At 49.7% G+C, this 21006-nt stretch overlaps 1 protein-coding gene across 1 annotated transcript in view; it reads right to left on the reverse strand.

Moving 5' to 3' along the window:
• The window catches only part of GPT2 (glutamic pyruvate transaminase (alanine aminotransferase) 2), a 49720-nt gene that overhangs the window by 2662 nt on the left and 26052 nt on the right, over positions 1-21006 (reverse strand). Inside the window, exons 4-9 of the mRNA XM_006887818.1 lie at positions 16934-17067; positions 13115-13358; positions 8860-8939; positions 6553-6689; positions 3895-4069; positions 601-756 (exon numbers count right to left, since the gene is read on the reverse strand). Coding sequence (XP_006887880.1) covers positions 601-756; positions 3895-4069; positions 6553-6689; positions 8860-8939; positions 13115-13358; positions 16934-17067 — 926 coding nt within the window. The remainder of the gene's footprint in view (positions 1-600; positions 757-3894; positions 4070-6552; positions 6690-8859; positions 8940-13114; positions 13359-16933; positions 17068-21006) is intronic.

Consider the following 21006-nt stretch of genomic DNA (forward strand, 5'->3'; position numbering starts at 1 on the left):
AAAAAAAACCCCAACCATAATGAATGGGAATGATTATATGAAACACAATGTGAATGAAGAATAGTGGGAAACACAATGTATAGCAACTTTGTAAATAAACCAATATAAAATAAAAACAAAAAATATTCGGAGGGTTTGAGCATGGTGTGAAGACACTTTTGGCCCCTATTCCTCAAGTCCGCAGGGTCCTGAGAACTTGTCAGCAGTGCAGGAACTCGGGCCCGTCACAGACATACTGAAGCCGAATCAGCCCGTGAAGACGCCCCCAGGGAGCACTGCTCCCGGTCCAGGAGGCTGGGGAGGAACTGGTGCAGCCCAGCATCGCTTAAGGGTTAAAGACATCCCAGAATAACGAGTGCCTCCCTTGGGGGACTTGTGCTAAGAGAGCCACCAGCGTCACTTGCAGGAGCATTTTACCTTTATCTGACCATGATGGTGCCCTGCAAGGTTGTTCCTGCAAGAGCCATGGGTCTCTAAGCAGGAACCATTTGCTGGAGTGATGAGTCCATGGTTTAGACATGCGGCCAGCACCTCTGCATTCTAAACAAGAAGCAGTAAGACCCCACCTCGCATGCCAAGCCCCAGGAGCCAGCCCCAGACCTGCGCTGCCTCCACGGCTTTGGCGGGGATGAAGATCCGAGGGAAGGCGTACATGGCTCCCTGCAGGGGGTTGCAGTGAATTCCTGGAACTTGGTTAAACAGGTCTTCTGTCAGCTTTGCCTTTTTGGCCAGATTACTCAGGACAGACTCCTTTTCCTGTGGAGATAAGGAAGTATGGGAGTTAGCATATTGTGATAAAAACTGTTCCTGCTACAAACAAGTGTCCCTTCAACAGCTAGGGTGACTGGTCAGGCTGGAGAATGGCCTGTTTGTGAGACAGGCCCACAGTGAACCAGGGAAGTGTGGAGAAATGTCTGTCCTGCAGGAATGTCTTCCTTGACATTGGCCTGGTGGCTGATCTGGTTTGTGGGGTATGGGCAGTGTACTCAATGGATGAGATGTTCCAGGCTGTAGGGCCCCAACATCACTCCTGAAAATGAGAAAAAACAGTGTGAACGGACCTGGTCCTAGGTTTTATACTGTGTGCATGGCTTTTCACAGAACACTCTAGAAAATGCTTATTCCCCTTCTTTTGTTGAGTTTCTACCTTTCTCTTTAAGGGTCCACCCGTCTGTGCAGTGCGTGTAGGGTGAACTCTGGTGTCTTAGTGCTAAGAAGCTGCCCCGCCAACCCAAAGGCATGCGGTTAGAATCCACCCGCTGCTCTGCGGGAGACGGGTGGGCAACCTCCTCCCGTGCGATTTACTGCCTCTGAAAACACCTTGGAAGGTCAGCTATGAGTCAGTTCCAACTCCACGGTAGGTAACAACAACTTCTCACTCAGTCAGAAGGTGCTGTCGGGCACACAACCCAGACACCAGTCAGTGACAGCTCAGAGTGGACGAGCCCAAAACTAGAGCGGTCAGCCCAGGACAACTACAGGTACTGCCAGGAAAATGGGAGATTGGAACAGGTGGGATTACCTTCTGCTGTTTATTATCTTCTTGATTACGTTGTTGTTATGCGCTGCCGCAATAACAACAACTTATCACAACCTTATGAACAACAGCTCCGAGCCCTGCCCTGTCCTGTGCCATCTCATCCCCTCTGACATTGTCAATCCATCTTGTTGAGGGTCTTCCTCTCTTAGGCTGACCCTTCATCTTTCTAAGCATGATGTCCTTCTCCAAGGACCAGCCCTTCCTAACAACATGTGCAAAGTATGGGACACAGAGCTTCGGTGTCCTTGCTTCCAGGAAGCACCCTGGTTGCACTTTCTCCAGGACAGACCGTTCTGTCCTCTTGGCAGTCCATGGGACAGTCATGACTCTTCTCCAACACCACAACTCAAAGCCATTGGTTCTTATTTGTTACTGTCCAACTTTAGATGCATAGCAAGTAACTGAAGGGACCATGGTTTGGATCAGGTGCACCTTCATCTCCCTGACAGCAGACTTTCCCAGTGCAACATGTCTTTTTAATTTCCTGACTAGTACTTTGGGCACGTGGGCAGGAGAGATCGGTCCCTGGGGAAGGACATCATGCTTGGAAGGTTGGAGGAAGAGCATAGGCAAGGAAGACCCTTGATGAGATGGACTGATACAGTGACTGGGGCAATGAGGGTAGGTGTGTCAGTGAGACCAGCTCAGGACACGACATGCTTCAGAGTTGTTGTATATAGGATTTCTATGAGTCGCTGGCGACTTGACAGCACATAACAACAGTACCAAGGGTGTTGATTGTGGATCAAAGTAAGATGAAATCACTGACAACCTCAATCTTTTCTCTGTCTATCATGATGTTGCCTATTGGCCTGGTAGTGAGGACTTTTGTTTTCCTGATGTGAGATGGAATCCATATAGAAGGCTGTAGTCTTTGACCTTCTGCAATAAGGGCTTTAAGCTCTCCTCCCTTTTAGCAGGCAAGGTTGCGTCCTCTGCATAATGAAGGTTGTTGATTTCTGATCTTGATGCCAAATCTTCACCAGCTTCTTGGATGATCTATTTAGCATGCAGATTGAATAGGTATGGAGAAATACCTGATACACGCTTTCTTGTTTTAAACCACTGAGGGTATTCCGGCAACAGCTTCTCAGTCTGGTTATATTTGACCTATAAATTCCAATTTAAAAAAAAAACCCAAATGTACTGTAATCCCAGAGGTGCACAGTTCAAATCCACCAGATGCTTTGCTGGAGAAGGAGGAATAATCTCCTCCTGTACCAGTCAGATCTGATTTGACGGTACACACACAAACACACACAAAATAATAAAATAAAATAAAATTTTTAAAAAACCCAAAAAACAAAAAAAACCACACCCAAATGTAAAATCATCACTGTTAGGTGCCATCAAGTCGACTCCCAGTGATCCTATAAACCACCATTCTGAACCTCATTTTGTCCGGTATCATCCTCACCATCTTTTTCACGCCCAAGCCCATTGCTGCAGTCACTGTATCAATCCATCTTGTCGAGGGTCTTCCTCTCTTTCACTAATCCTCTATTTTTCTCTGCTTAATGTCTTTCCTCAAGGACTGCTTCCTCCTGAAAATATACCCGAAGCACATGAGACAAAATCTCACTGCCCCTGCCTGTAAGGTATACTGTGGTCGCACTTTCTTCAAGGCAGATCTGTTTGTTCTTTTGGCAGTCCACGGGATATTCGATACTCTTCTCCAACACCCCAATTCAAAGACATCGACTTTTCTTCTATCATCCTTATTCACTGTGTAACTCTCAGATGCACATAGGAACCAACAGAAAATATCACTGCTTGGATCAGGTGCACCTCAGTCTTTAAACTGACATCCTTGCTCTTTAGCACTTTGGAGAGGTCCCTGATAGTGGATTTCCCCCATGTAACTGCAGCTATCATGGGTGTTGACTGTGGAGCCAAGTAAAACAAAATCACTGACAGCTTCAAACTTCAACTAGTAACAATTTTGGTTAATTTTCTTTTTCCTCATGAATTGGACAGGTCTGATTGAACTGCATCTATCTGTGAGGACTCAGTTTGGCAGAAGCAGGGCTGTGCCTACCAAGCCCGTCCCCGTTTCCTTTAGTCCAGGAACAGGACACATACATGCTCGCTGCACTTTCAGAGCGCTAATAGCCCTTCCCTCTCCAGCCACAGACCTCCCATGTTAGAGCACAGTCCAGCTGCATCCTCGGACCAACCTCCCCCGCCTGCTAGTGGACGCAGGGACCATGAGGGACTCAAGAGCGGTCCCTGGAGTCCTGGGAGGCAGGCACCTGGCCATGTGAAGAGGGCTGGCTAATGGCCTTTGCAGAATTCACTTGTGGCCCTGGCCACTGCAATGAACACTGACAGGCCTGGGGACATAGCAGACTGACCCGGCTGAACTGCTCGAAGGACTCCTCTCCTGGAACTGGGGGGTTCACAACAATGTCCATAGCGGCCTGTCCTGAGACAGGGGGACACAGGCGCACAGACAGCAGCTTCACCAGCTGGCCCTTGATCTCAGGGTGCAAGTTGATCACCTCCATGTAGCCTCCTCTGTAGCCACACCTGGGGGGTGGGGGTGAAGAGAGGGAGAGAAAACCCACCAGTGTCAGAGTGAGCTCAGCTAAGAGCAACCCAGCCTGCTGGAACCTTCTGTAACCAACCCTACTCAGTGGCCAGAAAGAAAATGATACATACAAACTCCACAGCATTTCCGTATCTCAGTTCCTGAGAAACAGAGACACTGACAGCAAACTTGAGATGGATATGACGTCTTGAGAGGCAGAGCCCTCCCACCAGCCCAAGTTCTACAATGACCTTGTGGAGAAAGGTCACCCTGACCTGCCCCTACCATCAGTGGTTATACCAAAGAGAGCTATGTCTCCACTTTGTTTGGGCTTTGGAGACTTGTTGTTACAACAGCTAATCCCCAACCCCAACGCCTGCCCCTACTGCAAAGATGGGCACATGATCAGGCCTGGCCACACAATAGGTTGGTACCAATGGGCAGCCACCTGAAAACTCTTCCTGAAATAAATTCTGCTGCCTGAAAGCAATGTTGACCCAAAGGAGAGCGGCACTGTGAGAGAGAACAAGACAGCGGAGGCAGAGCCAGGATTACACTGACATCTTTAAGCCCTGGACACTAACTCAACACTCCTGGACTTTTTACCAGTATCAATTTTTTTAAAATGCTTCTTTAATATAAGAACATGTCAAGTTCAGTTTCAGGGAGTTCTGGTGACCTAGTGGTAAGAAGCTGTGCCGCCAACCCAAAAGGTAGCCAGTTTAAATCCACCAGCTGCCCTGTGGGAGAAAAATGGGCAATCCTCTGTGATTCACAGTCTGAAAACCCACTGGAAGTCAGCTATGAGTCGCAGATGACGTGATGGTGCTTAACAAGTTGAGTTTGTTAGATACAGTTACGACCCACAGCCTTTCCTGTCTCAGATGACGGCAACTCCATCCTTCCAGGAATCTAAACAAAGTATCCTCAACTCTTCTGTCTCTCACATCCGAAAGACATTCCATCAGCAACTCCTATCAACTCCACTTTTAAACACAGCCAGGCTCCAACAACTTGTCATCATCTCCACCCTGGTCTTCGATGGAATCACCTTGCCAAGAATGCTTATTACAGAGCCCAGGACTTGAGTCTCTGCCTCAGTCACAACATCCAGAAATAATCTACTAAAACAGGCAGATGAAGTTACTGTGCTCAAACTCCTCCTCTGGCTCCCACCTCACTCTGAGTAAAAGTGAAAAATAACCTCAATGGCCCAGATGACACGGTCTTCTATTATGTCTTTGGGGAGCTCTGGTGGCTTAGAGGGAAGGAGTTGCCCTGCCAACACAAAGGCTCTCAGTTTGAATGCACCAGACCTTCTGCCTCCTGTTTGATTTATTGCCTCTAAAAACCCACTGAGAAAGGCTGCAGTGAGGGACCACTCCAAATTATTGAGGAGTAATAATGACAGTTTGAGGACTAAGAGTGTCTGATTCAGAATATGGTCTTTCCAATACCTTGCTATGCATGTGGGAGCTGGACAATGAACAGGGATGACAGAAAAAGAACTGACGCCTTTGAGCTGTGGTGTTGGAGAAAAGCATATTAGAGCATGTTTAAGGATGTTGCTAGGAGGGGCTGTTCCTTGGAGAGGGACATGAAGCTAGGGAGGGTGGAGAGTTGGTGGTGAGGGAGGCTCTCAACCAGGTGGATTGACACGGTGACTGCCGCAGTGGGCCCTAGTGTGTCAGGAAGTGTGAGGATGGTGCAGGAGAGAACAGGGTTCAGATCTGTTGTTCACAGGGTCACTAATGAGCTGTACTTGAAATGACGGCACCTAACAACCACCACCACCACCACCCACTGGAGCTTCAGCTATGAGTCGGTTCCCTCTCAGTGGTACATAACATAACAAAAGCATTATTCCTTTGGTCTTAACCTCTGACATTTCCCCTCCTGCACATTCACAGAGGCTTCCTTGCTGCTTCTCCACGGCTCAGGCCTCTCCACACAGTTACTTCTGCTTAGAATGCTTTCCCTCACCTTCCCACCTCGCCTCCTCTATTCAGTCTTGTCTTGCAGGTAAAGCTGAGCGATGTAAGCCTGTGACTCTCCCTCCACCTCCTCCTAACGATTTACGCCACCTAACACAAGGTTTGACCGATCTTTGCCCTCACCAGAACTTAAGCTCCTTAAGGGCGGAGATGATATGGTTTTGTTCATTATTGCACTCTCAAGGCTAAGATAAGGACTCAGTAATAAGTAGATGCTCATTAAGTATTAGATGAATGAGACCAAAGCAGCTTCTAAATGCAGTCTGCACTTCCTGGTTATCTGAGCATCTTTCTTGGGGAGATGCAGCCTGTTTTTGCTCTTAGATCAGCACAAGCAACAGGTAAGGGGGTTCGTCTCTCCTGTGTACCAGGGCTAATGGTAAGGCAGGCAGAGCAGCAGTTGGCAGCGAGGAGACAGCAGCAGCGGGACCAGACTGGCCCGAGAGGTAGAGAGAGGCACACGGAGGGGAGGCAGGTGGTCGACATACTCGCCCATGTAGCCCTTGGAGGTCGAGTGGAACGAGGCCAGCTCCACGTTGCTGGAATACTCTGGCCCCATCTCGTACAGCACCTTCTTGAAGGAGTGGAATCTGCAGTCGGGAGAGTACACGTTGTCCTGGTATACCTGCAGGGGAACGCAGCCAGGTCAGCCCAAGTTCTTCCTGAGAGGCTGTCGCAGACAAAGTCTCCCACCCCAGCGGAGGGAGGAGGACACAGGGGCTCAGTCAGACCCAGCCCCTGAAGCCCCCTCCACGAGTAAGTCAGAACACGTCAGAGCACGCCTGGAGGAAGCTTCCCGAACAAAGCAGGCGGAAAGGCTGGATGCTGTGCTGAAGGAATCCCCGGGGCCCACTTGATACCTCCCACACTCATTCCCATCCAGTTTCCAGATGTCCTTTTTTTTTAAACTTTCATTATTATTATTATTATTAATTTCAATGAACATCTACAGAGATTTTGGAATTCCATTCATTCATTGTTGCACTTTTCTCCCCATCCACCCCCCCCCCACCCCCACCCCCCCCCCAGTTTGCTCCTCTCCTTGAAAAGCAAAAGAAAAACTCCTTCATTGGTACACAATCCCCCACCAACCCTGCATACCCCCACCCCACCCCCAAGTATACTCCACTCTGCAACCTTCATTCCGGACTCTTAGGATAATCATAATGCCCTAAAATATATTAATTTTAAACTATTCTCTCCCTCATCAACCTCCGCTGTCAATTGCAACATCATCAGGGCCTCTCAGCAATCTAAGCCAATCTTCTTCCCGCGTGCAGTGTTTATATCCATCAATAACACTAATCATAAGGAGCAGCTGTTGCACCGTGACCTGCGGTTCCTGCAGCCCCTCCGGGTTTCCCTTACAACACACTCCAGCTTGGAATGCCTGCTTTCCTGCCCACACTCCGCAGATGTTTCCCCCAGATTCTAAACATGCAAGCAGCACCCACCCTGTCTTCCTTGCCCCTGTCCCCCTCTCACACTCACAGAGCCTCTGCCTGCTAGATGACCTCTGCCCTGACTCTGGGGGACAGGGAACCAGGCTTTCTTTCTGGAGGGCAGCCCTCGGTGGGGTGCCAGGCAGAGTCCTCCCTCCTCCTCCCCACCTGGAGGGGAGGGCAGATGCACCAGGCTCCAGTACAGCCCTCTGTTCACTCTGCTTCCCTATTTGCCTTGAGAAATAAAAGTTCGTGGTCCATCTGCAAATGTGTGTGTGTGTGTGTGTGTGTGTGTGTGTGCGCGCGCACTTGTGCTAAAAGATAGCACGCCGAAAGGGAGATGAACAGAAAATGGGATCGGACGAGGCTTCATTATAGAGGAGGACAGGAACTGGTAGACCGTGGTTCCAGAAGTAAGGTTCATAAACCTCTGAGCACTGTTCTCTCCTGGGCAAAGTGGGTATGAAGATCTCTCCCCTCAAGACAGTTTTGAGAAGTGAGTGAGATGGGGGAGTGGGAGCGCTCAGGAGCCAGAAGCGCAGGCGCTGAGGGATGAGTGTCAGCCCTCCCGACTGTCTCTCTCCCGACATGGATTTGCCCTCAGAGAAAACCTCTCCCTCGTTCGCCATCTGGAGGTCTGGGAGCACAGAGCAGCGACCCTGCCAGCCAATGCTCTCCAAAAACAGAACTTAAACCCGCTGATGTGGGGTCGGTTCCGGCTCACAGCTGACCCTGCGGCGGGTTTGTGAGGCTGTGTGTGAGCTGCACAGGAGGAGGCTGCTTGTCTTTCTGCAGCGGAGCCACTGGTGAACTTGAATTTGAACTCCAGAGAGGCACGACCTTTGGGTTGATAGCATGACTCATCTGGCCAATTTGCATATTATGTCCTATCAGCAAAAGTGACAGGTTTAGGAGTGGGTGTGTGGCCCAAGCTGCATCTGGGAGACGCAATCTGGGACTTCGGCCGGAACCACAAGGAACAGAGGTTCTCTTTCTAGGCTCAGATGAGAGCAGGCTGCATATAGGAGGCCTATGCAGAGATACGTGATGAGAGATTATCTCAAAAATAAGATTTGAAAAAGGAAAGAGAAAAAAATGCTGAGTCCCTCGCCACCTGTGACCCTCACCATCTTTCCTTCTTTTTATGTTTACTATGGCTTGGGCTAAGGTTCTAAGATTCCTAGCCAAGTGTACAAATCAAAATAGGGTTAATTTAAGCATCACCTCCTGGGTCTGAGAACTAAGTACCTGGCCCTTGGCCACAGAACAAAAAAGAGGGCTTAGCCTCCCTCTCACTGGGGAAGAAAGCTCACCTCTCACCCGTCTCGAGGAGAAAGCTGGGGCCACTCTTACCTCATCCGCCAGAAGAAAGAGCTTCTCTTCCCAAGCAAAGTGGATCACGTCTTCGATGCACTTTCTGCTTTGCACTTGACCTAAAACATCCGTAAGAAAGCCAACAGTTAGGCTGCAATCCCACACAGAATCAGTTAGATGTCCTGCCTTCTCGCAAGACCCTAAGTGTCCACTCACCCCGGTTAACTCCGCACCATGTGGCCAGCTGTGAGGCCCCAGGAGAGCCAGTCCCCGCTCGCTGGCTCACTTATTAAGCTGGCTATATGGAAAGAGAAGTGTGCTCACAGACACGTTCTTGGCCCTCTTACCAGAGGGGGGTGTGTGCATCTGTGCTGGGGGACAGGATGGCACAGGACGTCATAAAGAGCAGGCAAACAAGCCTGAAGGGGTCAACCACTCAGCCAGGTCACCCTTCCTCCACAGTCACAAACAGCAGCGAGGCTTACACTGGCCTGCGTGGAGGAGGGGGTGGTTGAGTCCAGTGATTGACCCCTTCCGGGCTGTTCTCAGGTCTTTATGATGACATTCACGCCATTCTGTCCTCCAGGACAGATGCACACCACCCCCACCACCCCCACTCTGGTAAGAGGGACAAGAGAAGTGATTACGAAAGCTCAGCTCTGGCCACATAACCGGTTTAAGAAATCAGGTAAGCTGGGGCAGGTCCTCCCGGGGCCCTGGAGCTGAGCGTATCATTGTGGAGATGACCATGGTTCAGTCCTCAGCTGCTCCGCGAAGTAGCAATAAGGTCCCTACTGGCTCACTGTCTAGTTTCCAAGCTGAGACACAGCAAGCGCTTGACGAACAGTTGCAAAGATAGATGCTAAATGGATGGGCCTGGGCACAAACTGTAGCAGTCTCCTGTCGATGCTGAAAATGATTATAAGCCCATGCCGCAGCCTTCATGTGCTCCGCCTCCTTTGAGTGTGATCAACACTTACAAAGTGTATTTTTTTTAGAAAGGTAACATACATAGTCTATAATAACCTTCCATTCCTCTCTATCTATGGATGTAAGCACGTGTACATATAGACACTCAAATTCACTGCCATTGTGAGTCAGAACCGACTGATAGCTGGACCCTCAAGCCAGTTTCTGGGAGGCTGTACATCACACAGGAGGAAAGTGCACATCATTCTCCTGTGGAGCTGTTGGTGGATTCAAACTGCCAGAAAGGCATTCGTTGCACAACTCAATATGGACTAGGTCACCAGAGGGATAGAGAGTGGGATGGATAGATAGATAGATAGATAGACAGACTAGAGTACGATGTAAAATATGTATTCTACCTTTTATTAAAAATAAAATTCTTACATTATTGTATATTCAGGAAATTCTCAGGCGGTAGATAGAGGATTAATATGGTTCCAAGAGTATGGTATGTTTCAGCGAGTATTCCCTTAGGAACACACTCTTTCCCCTACCAGCCAATGGGCTTTATAAGAAGCAATCTTGCGGCTCTGAGATTTTGGGAGCACAAAACAAGAGAACAGTCTTTGGTTTCTACCGGAAACCAGCCACTGTTCTCACAGATAGGGGCTGACTCCTCAGGCCCAGAGCCTCCTGCAAACTGCCCTTGTCTTACCCTCCTATACCTGCCAGCCCACAGACTGCATCCTGCTCCAGAATTCAAGCAGATCTGAGCCCAGTATAAAACCACATGCACAACAAGCCAAGAGGAACAGCAAGGACCAGGGCCTCAAACACCCTTCAGCCCTGTAAAAGAAATGAGGCTCGGATGTATGGAAATAATTCCATATGTTGCAAACTGAACACAGAGAGTTCCCATCTCTGCAGAGCCTGGGATGCAGCAATCAGTGAGCACATGTTGACCGAGGAAATAATGGAAAACACATGCACAGCGGTGTCGGACACCAGCCCGTGAGGAAGTGGTGGCTCCGCTCCAGGCCCTGGAGGCTGGAGAGAGGCCTCCTGAGTGCCTTACCCAGGGCCAGATCAAAGGAACGTCTCACAAACTGATGAGAACCACTGTTGGTTGTTCCTGTCCAGCATCGTTCCCGGCTCCTGACCCTTTAAACATTCTAGCAGGGGGCACAGGACACAGGCCTGGCAGGCCAGAGATGGGCACACGAGCCGACTTGGGCCGGTCTGACCTGGGTCTTGGGTCTCTCCACAGAAGCTGCAAAGGCTGGAAGGTGCTGAGGGGACCACTCCAAGAATAGATCTTACCACACAGCCCACCCAACCCATAGGACGTAGGGCTGAGAAACCCATAGAGGCTTGTACTGGTTCAGGTGTGCCTCCTCACCCCGATCCAACCCCTTAAACTTCAAATTGGGTTTCTCTCTTGAAACCAAGAGGCCTAGCTTAATACACCCGTCCATTCCGGCGCCTCGGAGCCAAAAACCAGTGTGTGGTCCAGACGAGACACCTGGCTGTCAGAGTTGGACTGAGCACACCAGTCAATAACTTATACTGATATATAACCACAGGCAGGCAATCTCTTGTCCATTTAGTAAGCTACCAAGCTCTCTACTCTGTAGATAAACATGCAATCTGCAAACCCTACCCTCGACTGATGGCATCAGCAGGCCATGCTTTAATGAGTTCTAGAACCACACCTCAGGGGCAGGCGTTCTCAAATTCACCAAGGTCCCATCCTCAGAGATTCTGGGGTGTGGGCCAGACTTGGGGGCTTTTAAAATCTCTGTGGGTAGTCTTAATGTGCGGTCAGGACTAAGCACCCAGCGCTGTTCCATTCTCCTACTGCAGTATGGCGAATCGTCATCCCCTCCCCCAAAGGACTTGGGGTAAATAAGCTAGTTCTGATGCCAGCTGCACCCGTTTTCTGTACTCAGGAATTCAAGTGGTGCTTCCAGCTGATTGAAGCATCATTTGATGTTCCCGAGCCGCAGATTCCACAATCACCCCAACGCGTTTTGGCCTGGGCCCAATTTCATCTCAACAAAGGAAGAGAGAGGAGTCCTTGTTCTCTGCATCCAAACACCACCGGGGGCGGGCAAAGCCAGGGCCCAGAAAGATCAAAACAGGCAGGACTGTGTCTTGTTGTTGCCATTAAAGGGAAATATGCAAAACTGGGGGTGGTCTCGCTTTGAGACACAGCTTTCTGTTTTCTTAATATGGCATTTCTTTTTCAGGTCTCAAGGCACATGACAATCCTGTGTTGAAGGGAAATGAAAAAGCACATGCGGGCATTCTGAAAACCGGTTCAGAAAAACAAATAGCAGGGACAGGTAAACAAGGCCTGAGATCACAATCCTGCTCGCTGAAACTGAGGAGGACCTGAAGCGCTAGCTGTGGGAGGTCAGGGACTGCAGCCTTCAATACGGATTGAGGCTCAGTATCAAGAAGACAATTCTCACCACTGGGCCAACTGGCAGCATCATCATGATGGATAAAATTGTCTGGTTTTAGTTTGCTTGGCTCCACCATCAATATTCTTGGCACCAGCAGCCAAAAAATTAAGACGTGTTGCGATGGGAAAATCTGTGGTTAGAAACCTCTCTAAAGTACTGAAGAGCAATGATGTCAGTCTGGAGACTAAGGTGCACCTGATATATGGTCATGGTCTTTGCAATCACTTGCTATGCATCAGAGAGCTGGACAATAACTAGGAATGATAGAAGGAGAATTAATCCCTTTGAACTGTGGTGTTGGAGAAGAGTATTGAATACACCATGGACTGCTAAAAGAATGAACAGATTTGTCCTGGAGAGGGTGAAGCCGGGCTGCTCCTTGGAAGTAAGGATTCTGAAACTTAGTCTGACATACTTTGGACATGTTACAAGGAGGGACCAGTCCTTGGAAAGGGACGTCATGCTTGGGAGGACGGAGGGACAGTGCAGGAGAGGAAGACCCTCAATGAGATGGGTTGATTCAGTGACTGGGGTCACGGGGGTGGGCGTGTTGGAGACAGTGAGACTGGCACGGGATAGGGCAGGGTTTAGGGCTGTTGTACATATGGTCACAATTAATTGCAGGTGACTCGACGGCACATAACAACAACAAAATAACCTTAAGAGAGTGGCTTCTTACAAAATGTGTGAAGTTCTTAGTAATAGAAACTTGCCCAGGAAAATACCTTGCGTGCATTCATTGTCTGACGCAGCCTGTAGCAAATTTCATGGGCTTCTGTTAGCAAACCTTGAAGTTCATGGGAACCTGGCATAGACAAGCGCACTTGTGACCTCTGAACTAAAGGCACCCCACCATCCAGCAGTTCACCAGCCACCCTCTAGCCATCGAGAAACTGACCAGGAAGTGGACCACAGACCTGTGGGGTTGCCGGGGTTGATGATGCAGAGCACCTTGGGGTCACAGTGGTCTTTGGCCTCCCGCACGGCTCGCCGCAGCTCGTTCACGTTCAGGGCCCAGCAGTTGTCCTCGTCCAGGTAGTAGCTCACCTGGACGGCGTCGAGCTCGGAGATGACGGCCGAGTAGAGAGGGTACTGAGGGATGGGGATCATCACGCCTGTCCGAGACTTGCCGCCCCCCGAGACGAGGATCTTCAGGATCGTCTGCAATGGAGAAATCATGTCTAGAGGGCCACCTCCCTTGGTGCTCCTGGCGGGGGTGGAGGTGGTGGTGGTGGTGGTGTGCTGCTGGTCAAACAAGCCACATGGCCCCAACCCCACCTCTTCCCCGTGGTCAGTGCAACCCTGCACACACTGCTTCACTCCCTTGAGTCTCAGTCTCCTCTGTAAAGAATTTTTCTTTTACTTTTCAAAGCGAAGAGTGAACTGGTGGGTTGGGGGGAAGAAGTTGGTTGGGCAGGGGAAAAAAATACAACAATGAATGAATGGAAATCCAAAGTCTCTGTAAATTTTCATTAAAATTAATAAAAAAAAAACAATTTAAAAAAAGTCAACTAAGACCCTGGGTTGTCGAAATAGCTAACACTCTCGGCTGCTAAATGGAAGTTTGGAGGTTTGAGTCCACCGACAGGGCTTGAACCACTGCCGAAGAACAGATGGCAGCCTTCAATATGGGGTATATTTCAACATCAAGAAGACAAAAGTCCTCACCACTGGGCCAATAGGCAACCAAATCATGACAGACGGAGAAAAGACTGATGTTGTCTATGATTTCATCTTATTTGCATCCATAATCAACATTCTTGGGACCAGCAGGTAAGGGAGAAGTGGTGAATTAGGAAGGTCTGTGGTCAAGGACTCTTCAAAGAACTTAGGAACAAGCAATGATATCAGTTTAAAGACTAAGATGCATCTGATTCAAACTCTGGTCGCTTTAATTACTTCCTGGAGCTCTGGTGGCTTAGTGGCTAGAAGCTGCACTGCAATCTCAAAGGCACAGGGTTCGAATCCACCAGCTGCTCTGTGGTAAAAGGGTGGGCATTCTCCTCCTGTGTGATTACTTATCTCTGAAAACCCACCAGAGTGTCAGCTATAGGTCAGTTCCAACTCAACAGTACACAAAAACATTAATTCAAAAGTTGGACAGTGAATTAGGATGAGAGAAGGAGCGATTGATGCCTTCGGATTGTGGTGTTGAAGAAGAGTCACATGGATATTCATTCTCTTGGGCTCCTAAAGAACACACAAATATGTCTCAGAAAAGAAAGTGCAGCCAGGCTGTGCCTTAGAGGCGAGGTCTGTGAAGTTTCGCCTCACACACTTTGGGTATGTTGTCAGAAGGGGCCAGTCCTTGGAAAAAGTCATCACACGTGGAAAAGTAAAGGGTCAGAGACAGAGGGGAAGACCCTCAGGGAGGTGGATCAACAGTAACCGTAACCATGATCTCAAGTATGTCAGAGATGAGGATGGACAGAGTACAGATCCATTATTCACAGGGCTATTGTGAGTCACACTCACCTTGACAGCACCTAAAAACACAGAAGTATCTTGAAAGAAAGGCAGCAATCAACTTCTGAAGAATCAGCCCCTGAAAACCCCGAGAGCACAGCCCTGCTCTGACACAGGCAGCACTGCCAGCAGTCAGCCTCCACTATGGGGCAAGTGGTGAGGAATAAACCGTGTTAAAGTTCTCAGCACGGCTTGTGCCATGCAGTTAAGGACTTGGAAGTACTTTTAAGGAGGCATTTGGGGGTTCTCATAAAGTAGATATCCCCCCACGTCAGCCCTGTCTTGGAATTATTATTCTGTGCCTTTTACCCTCTGCAGCCCCATCCTGTCTGTTTGGGGTGAGGCCCGGGGATCTGATTCAGCTTTCAAGGTTGGAAAGTTCCTGAACAAGAGATTATTGAAAAGGAGTAAAAATGGGGCACACCACCGACTACCACCAGGTGGCAACGAGACCTGCTTTCAGAACTGAGGGGATCACATCTGCAGGTCTCCTGAGGAAGCAGAGCGTCGGAATCTTGTGAGACACGGCGGGAGGTGGGAAGTCACAGCGTTAAATCAAGCCCTGTGCAGTGAGAGTACCTGCTCACACACGGGCTTGGAGCCTTTCTCAGGCTCCGTTCAGTTAGGAAGAATGAACAATGGCTTGCTTCTTTTCACTGACATCCCCTCCTTTCCTCCCGACCTCTCTGGGAATAGAGAGCTGTCCCCAGAGCAGGACACAATGGATGAGACTGGGGCAGGGTCAGAGAGCCCCAATCCTAGGATCCTGTGAACCACAAGAAGCTGACGGAAAGCAGGCAGCCCACTTAACCTCACTGGACCCTCACTTTCCTCCCCGGCTCCATTTGAAAGGCTTTGGAAAAGGAATAATGTGATGTCAACTGACATCACAAACAGGAGCAAATCTAGTCCTTCGTGGCCAGAAGACAAAGCCCATTAACACGTTGCCGCACACTTTTAAGTTGACGACCGTGCTTAGAAACACATTTTTTTTCAATTGCTTATGACTGCCATACGAATGATGTTGTTCCCTTTTTTATTAATTAAAATGTGCAGGACGGCTATAGCCATCACTTGCGGCAAGGTGTTAAAGGAAGAAGGGGCCAGGTAGCACCTGAGCTGGGGGAATGACCAGGGAAGGGCACCAGCATCGAGTCAGACCTGGGCTGGGGAGGGAGCTGCTGACAGGGGACCGAGGCCTCTGCTCAAGCCCAGGACTTCCCACCACACCACCGATATCCACCCTCTTCCTCCTGTCTAGAGTCTCTTGGTGCTACAGATGGTTAGCAAGTTCAGCTGGCAACTGAAAGATTAAAGGTAACTGAAAGATAGAGATTTGAGTTCTCTCTGAGGTGCTTCAGAAAAAAAACCAAAAGGCCTGGTGGTCTGTCACTGAGAACCCTATGGACCACACATGGGGTCACCCTGCCTCAGAACTGACTTGAAGACAATCAGTTTGGTTCTTCTGTCCATGGGCTAACAGTCTGCCCAAGTCACCTTTCTCTCACCTCCTAAACACTACGTCAAATCCACTAGGCTGTAATGAAAATGAAGAACGTGAATCTAATTAAGTGCCTCAGCCCTTCAACCGCTCCCTGGTGCTCTTTGGACCCAAATCCTTAGTGCGGCGTCCAAGGCCCTGCTGGACTCAGCCCCACCTGCCTCCCAGCCCCATTTCCAACAACTCTGCCTTCCCTGTGTGTGCTCATCCATGCTGACTCAAAAGACACCGCGTCCTGAGAGCCCAAGGCCTTTGCTCAAGTTGACCTTCTACCCAGCACAAGCTCCCTCCTCCTCCATTCCTCGCTGATCTTCGGCCCCTGCTCAGCCTTCCTTGGAGAAGTGTTCCTGACTGTCTCTGTTGCACAATGTGCCCTTCGCTGTGGGAGTGAACTGGAAAGTCTGTGGGGTGAGGGGTATCTCTGGAGTACACTGCCGTCTCCTCCAAGACTAGTGTGTAAGCAGATGCCAGCTGTGTTTGGCACCCCAGCAGCTGGTACAGTGTCTGGGAGAGGAGGAATACATGTCAGGGCCAAAAGACAGATAGGGACACCTGAGGGACTCCTGGTGAGCACACTGGACGGAAACAGACTGTTGTCGCAGTAGTCTGGACCACGGAGACATCATCAAGGGCAGTTGGGCCGGAGGGCGGCCACACCCTGTCCCCACCTGCCTCCCAACTCGTCCTTCCAGTTCTGAACCCTGAAGTATACAAGGTTATCTGTCACTCTGGTGAGCGCAGGAGAGCACCAAGCCAACCCCACACGTACAGTAATGCCATCGCTGGCGCCAGTGGTCAGGTAGATGTTGTCGGGCTCCGCGGGCACGCCGCCATCTCTCCTGGTGATGTAGGCAGCCACATCTTCCCGGATGCAGTTGACACCCTGGCTAGCACTGTAAGACCCTGGAAGACACCAAGCCAACCTGTGACTGGAGGAAGCAGGAACAGGCCCGGCAGAAGGTGTGGGATGTCCCACTCATTAACCAGGAGTGGCTCGCAGATGGAGCCCGACTCCCACTACCACAGGCTCTGTGATAAATTCATTAACCACCCTGCCCACCCATTCACTCAGTCTACTCACCACTCATTTATCTCCTCATCCATCCACCACCCACTCATCCATCCATCCATCTGCCCAGCCATCCGCTCATCTACTGCTGTGATGTACCTTCCAGTCTGAACCAATTCACAGCCGGCCCTCCAGCGAGTTATCAGAGGCTATAAATCGCACGGGACGAGACTGCCCATCTTTACCACAGAGGAGTTAGTGGATTCAAACCTCCTGCCTTTGGATTTGGAAGCACAACTCCTTACCCACTAGGCCACCAGAGCTCCGTATTCATCTGTTATTGTTTTGTTGTTGTTAGGTACCGTCGAATTGAAACTGACTCACAGCTGGCCCTCCAGCAGGTTTTCAGAGGCAGTAAATAACATGGGAGGAGACTGCCCATATTTCTCCCGAGGAGCAGCAGGTGGATTCAAACCTTGTACCTTTGGGTCGGCAGTACCTACTAGAAGTACTATTCTAAGCCCTGGTTTCTAACCAATAATGACGGGGCTCATGCGTCTGAGGGTTTACACATTTTTCTATGACAACAAGTCATTATTACTGGGATTCCTAAGCATTTACTGGGACCACTGCCTGTCCATGGTTTCAAAACACATGAGACATGATCTCTCACTTGTGTTAACCCTTGGGGCTCCAAATAGCACTGCCTGCTGCCTGATCAGCCATCCTAAAAGCCCAGGATCCTGACTATCAACCGACCACAGACTGGGCTGTGGGACACACCCCACATGTCAGCAATACTCTCAGGCTGCCATGTGGGGTGAAAAGCCAGGACAAGCAGGCAAACCTATGATGCTAGGAGTCTGAAAAGCGGCCATGAGGGCAGCTGAGGCGTTGACTGGATGAGGGCGCCAGAGCCTCTGAGGTGCTGGAATGTTCCATGCATCCACCTGGGTGGTGGCCACACAAGTGTGCACGTGTGAAACAGTTACTCAAGCTGTTCATTTGTATATTGCCCTTTACTCCGTTATTCACCTCAGTGAAAAGTTTTTAAAATGTCAGCTCACCATTTATGCTTTTAAAAAGAATTAGAAAGTGTTTGTACATGTATAAAATCTCCCCAGAAGGGAACTCTAGCTGTTGAGGTGCATTCTCTGGTGAGGTGAACCAGAAGACCTGGAGTAAGAAATGGGTGGGAGATTTCTTTTCATCTTTTATAACTTTAGATATTATACTGTGCTTAAAGAAAACTGATCTACTTTCCTGCTTTTTTTTCTCTCTCTCATTACTGTCAAGTTGGAATGGACGCATAGCTTACCCTTCAGTGAGTTTAAAAAATGCATGCAGGGAGAGTGTCCTTCTTCCTCAGAGCTGCTGGTGGATTCAAACTGGCAGAGAAGGGCCGCCTTTGAGTTACGCCCTGTGGACTAATCCACCAGAGCTCCCCTCTATGGGTCCTGCCCTCAAATCAGAGCCTAGGATGCAGGAAGCACTGCTCTGCCTCCGCCTCACTGTGCAGCATTGGACCCACTCCCTGTCCAGGTGTAAAATGAGGGAACTAGACCAATACTCAATGTGCCAATGGCTAATAGTAACACGTGTTAAATCTTTATAAGTAGGCACAAGGGCTTTGACACATTATTTTCGGTATTTGAATGTCAGGAATATTTTGTGAATTTAAAAATGGAAGGAAGTGTAAATGCCAGACTTTGAGGGCTCCTGGAATGTTTTCCCATGCCTTCCACTCTGCTCCATCCATGAGGACTTTTCGCCCCTCCTCAGCCTAGGCCTTTCTCTTTCCTCCCTCAATCCTACCTGAATTCCCCGGCCTTTGCCAATGGCAAGCTCCTGTAGATCTCTGTCCTAAGGTGAGTCCAAGTTTATTCTTGCTTCAAATTAACTGATCCTTAAAGGTTCAAATCTAGTTTGTCTCCAGAGGGGGCTGTTGTAACAACCCCACCCTACTCTTAACCCCTTTCCTGGCCTATAGATGATTCAATTCCTTATTACAGAGGAAGACCTACCTCCACAACTGGACTTCCTAGAGGACAGGGCCCACTGCTTATTTCTCCAAGAGCACTAGCCCGCTGCTGGGCCCCACCCTGCCCTGACACTGAAGGCCATCCTGCCTCCCAGAAACTACACATGGACACGACTGCCACTTGTCCACTCTCATCTCAGCTGCTACACCCTGGCTTCCACTTCATTCAGTCAGACTCAGTCCCCGAGCCCCAGGGCTTTGGCACATGCTGTTCCCTGATCCTGGCGAGCATTTGCTGGCTTTCTCATACTTGAGATCTGAGTCTCACTGCCACTTTCTTCTTAAGCATCTCCCTCTACATTAGAATCCCTTGTTATAATCCCAGAGCTCTCTGGCCTTTTCTTAAGCTCTCCTACAGAGACCTTGGAACCTACAGAGAGCTAAACCATGGGTCCTATATTTGGATGAGTTATGTTGATTAAGTTATGTTGAATGTCTGTTTTCCCCAAATCTGCCACTGAGCTTTATCAGTTCCTGCTCCTACCATTCCACAGTGCCTGGGAGGGGCTGGACATGGCTCTCTCCTCACTCAGGTGTATGCTGGGTTTCACCTAGACCCTATTTAAGATCTGAGATACAAAAGAACCAGCTAAGCTGAAAAGAAAGGAAACTCCAAGAGATCTTAACAAGCAGGGTAAAACAAGCCCTGGGCAAGTTTCCAGGCTCAGTGTAAATACATTTACTAATCTCTACCTGGGTCAAGGTGGTCTTGGAGGATACAGACAAACATTTTCCGTTTCCCTTCACTTCTGTGGGCAGGTGCCCAGGCTGTGTCCTTGCCATGGGAAGAGACCACACTCTCCCTGCTAACAGGCCAGGCTTCTCCACACACGATAAGGAGCTTGAGCCATTCTCAGCAAGCCCAGAGAGTGGGTACAAAGTAATCCAAAGTCACAGAGGAGGAGGCTCAGGGCATACCTACCTCACATTAACTGTATGCATGCGCTCCTGGGACAGAATTAGGTGCAGGTTCCCCAAATCCCACAGGCCGTCTGTCCTGTTACAATTCCTCTAGAGGGGACTCACATGAACATTTCCTCCCGTCCATCCCTGGCTGGCAGAGTTGCAAAGACTTCATGATTCAGTCTCCGCACAGAGGAAGACTCACACTCCCTCTCTGAGCCCAGCCACCCAAGTCAGAAGGCCAGCTCCCTCACCTCTTCCTCTGGATAGGCTTCCAGAAGTCTCAGGCCCACGCCATGAAGCTTGGGACAGGTAGCTCTCTCCTCAGGGCTGTGCAGAGGGTGTGGAGTCCCTCTTGCTGTTGGGCTGTGTCTGCCAAACTATGGTTTAGGCATCTGCCCACATGCCACCCAGGCTGGCCCCTTCTGGAGAGGGACACCACTGAGGAGGGTGCCCAGACTTGGATGGCTGGCAGGTGACCACAGCCAAGAAGGTAAATACAGGGCTCTCAATATAGGGCAGAGCAGGGAGTGGAAAAAGGCAAGGAAGTGAGAAAGGCCATTCCCCTGCTGAGTGAGGCATCAGCTTCCCTTTCAGTGCCTTGTGCCGGAACATTAGGGCACATGTCCTAAAAAAGCTTTTAAGAACAATGGGCTTCCCTCAGGCGAGGGGTGCTGGATTCCCAGTGTAGGCGCTGGGTGAGGGAGCGGGGCAAAAATAAACAGACAAAAGAAAATGAGATGAGAACAAAGAGCCAGCAGCTCGTAACTGGAAATCTCAGCAGGGAAGGGAGAGAAGAGTATCGTTTTCACAGCTGCGGGGCCAAATTCCCAGTCCCTGCGTGAAGCCTTCCTGCGCTTGGTACACTACGTAAGGGGAGCAGTGAGCT

This window comes from Elephantulus edwardii, unplaced genomic scaffold, assembly GCF_000299155.1.
Source record: "Elephantulus edwardii isolate Elephantulus edwardi_28Jun2011 unplaced genomic scaffold, EleEdw1.0 scaffold00062, whole genome shotgun sequence".
Taxonomy (NCBI): Eukaryota; Metazoa; Chordata; class Mammalia; order Macroscelidea; family Macroscelididae; genus Elephantulus; species Elephantulus edwardii.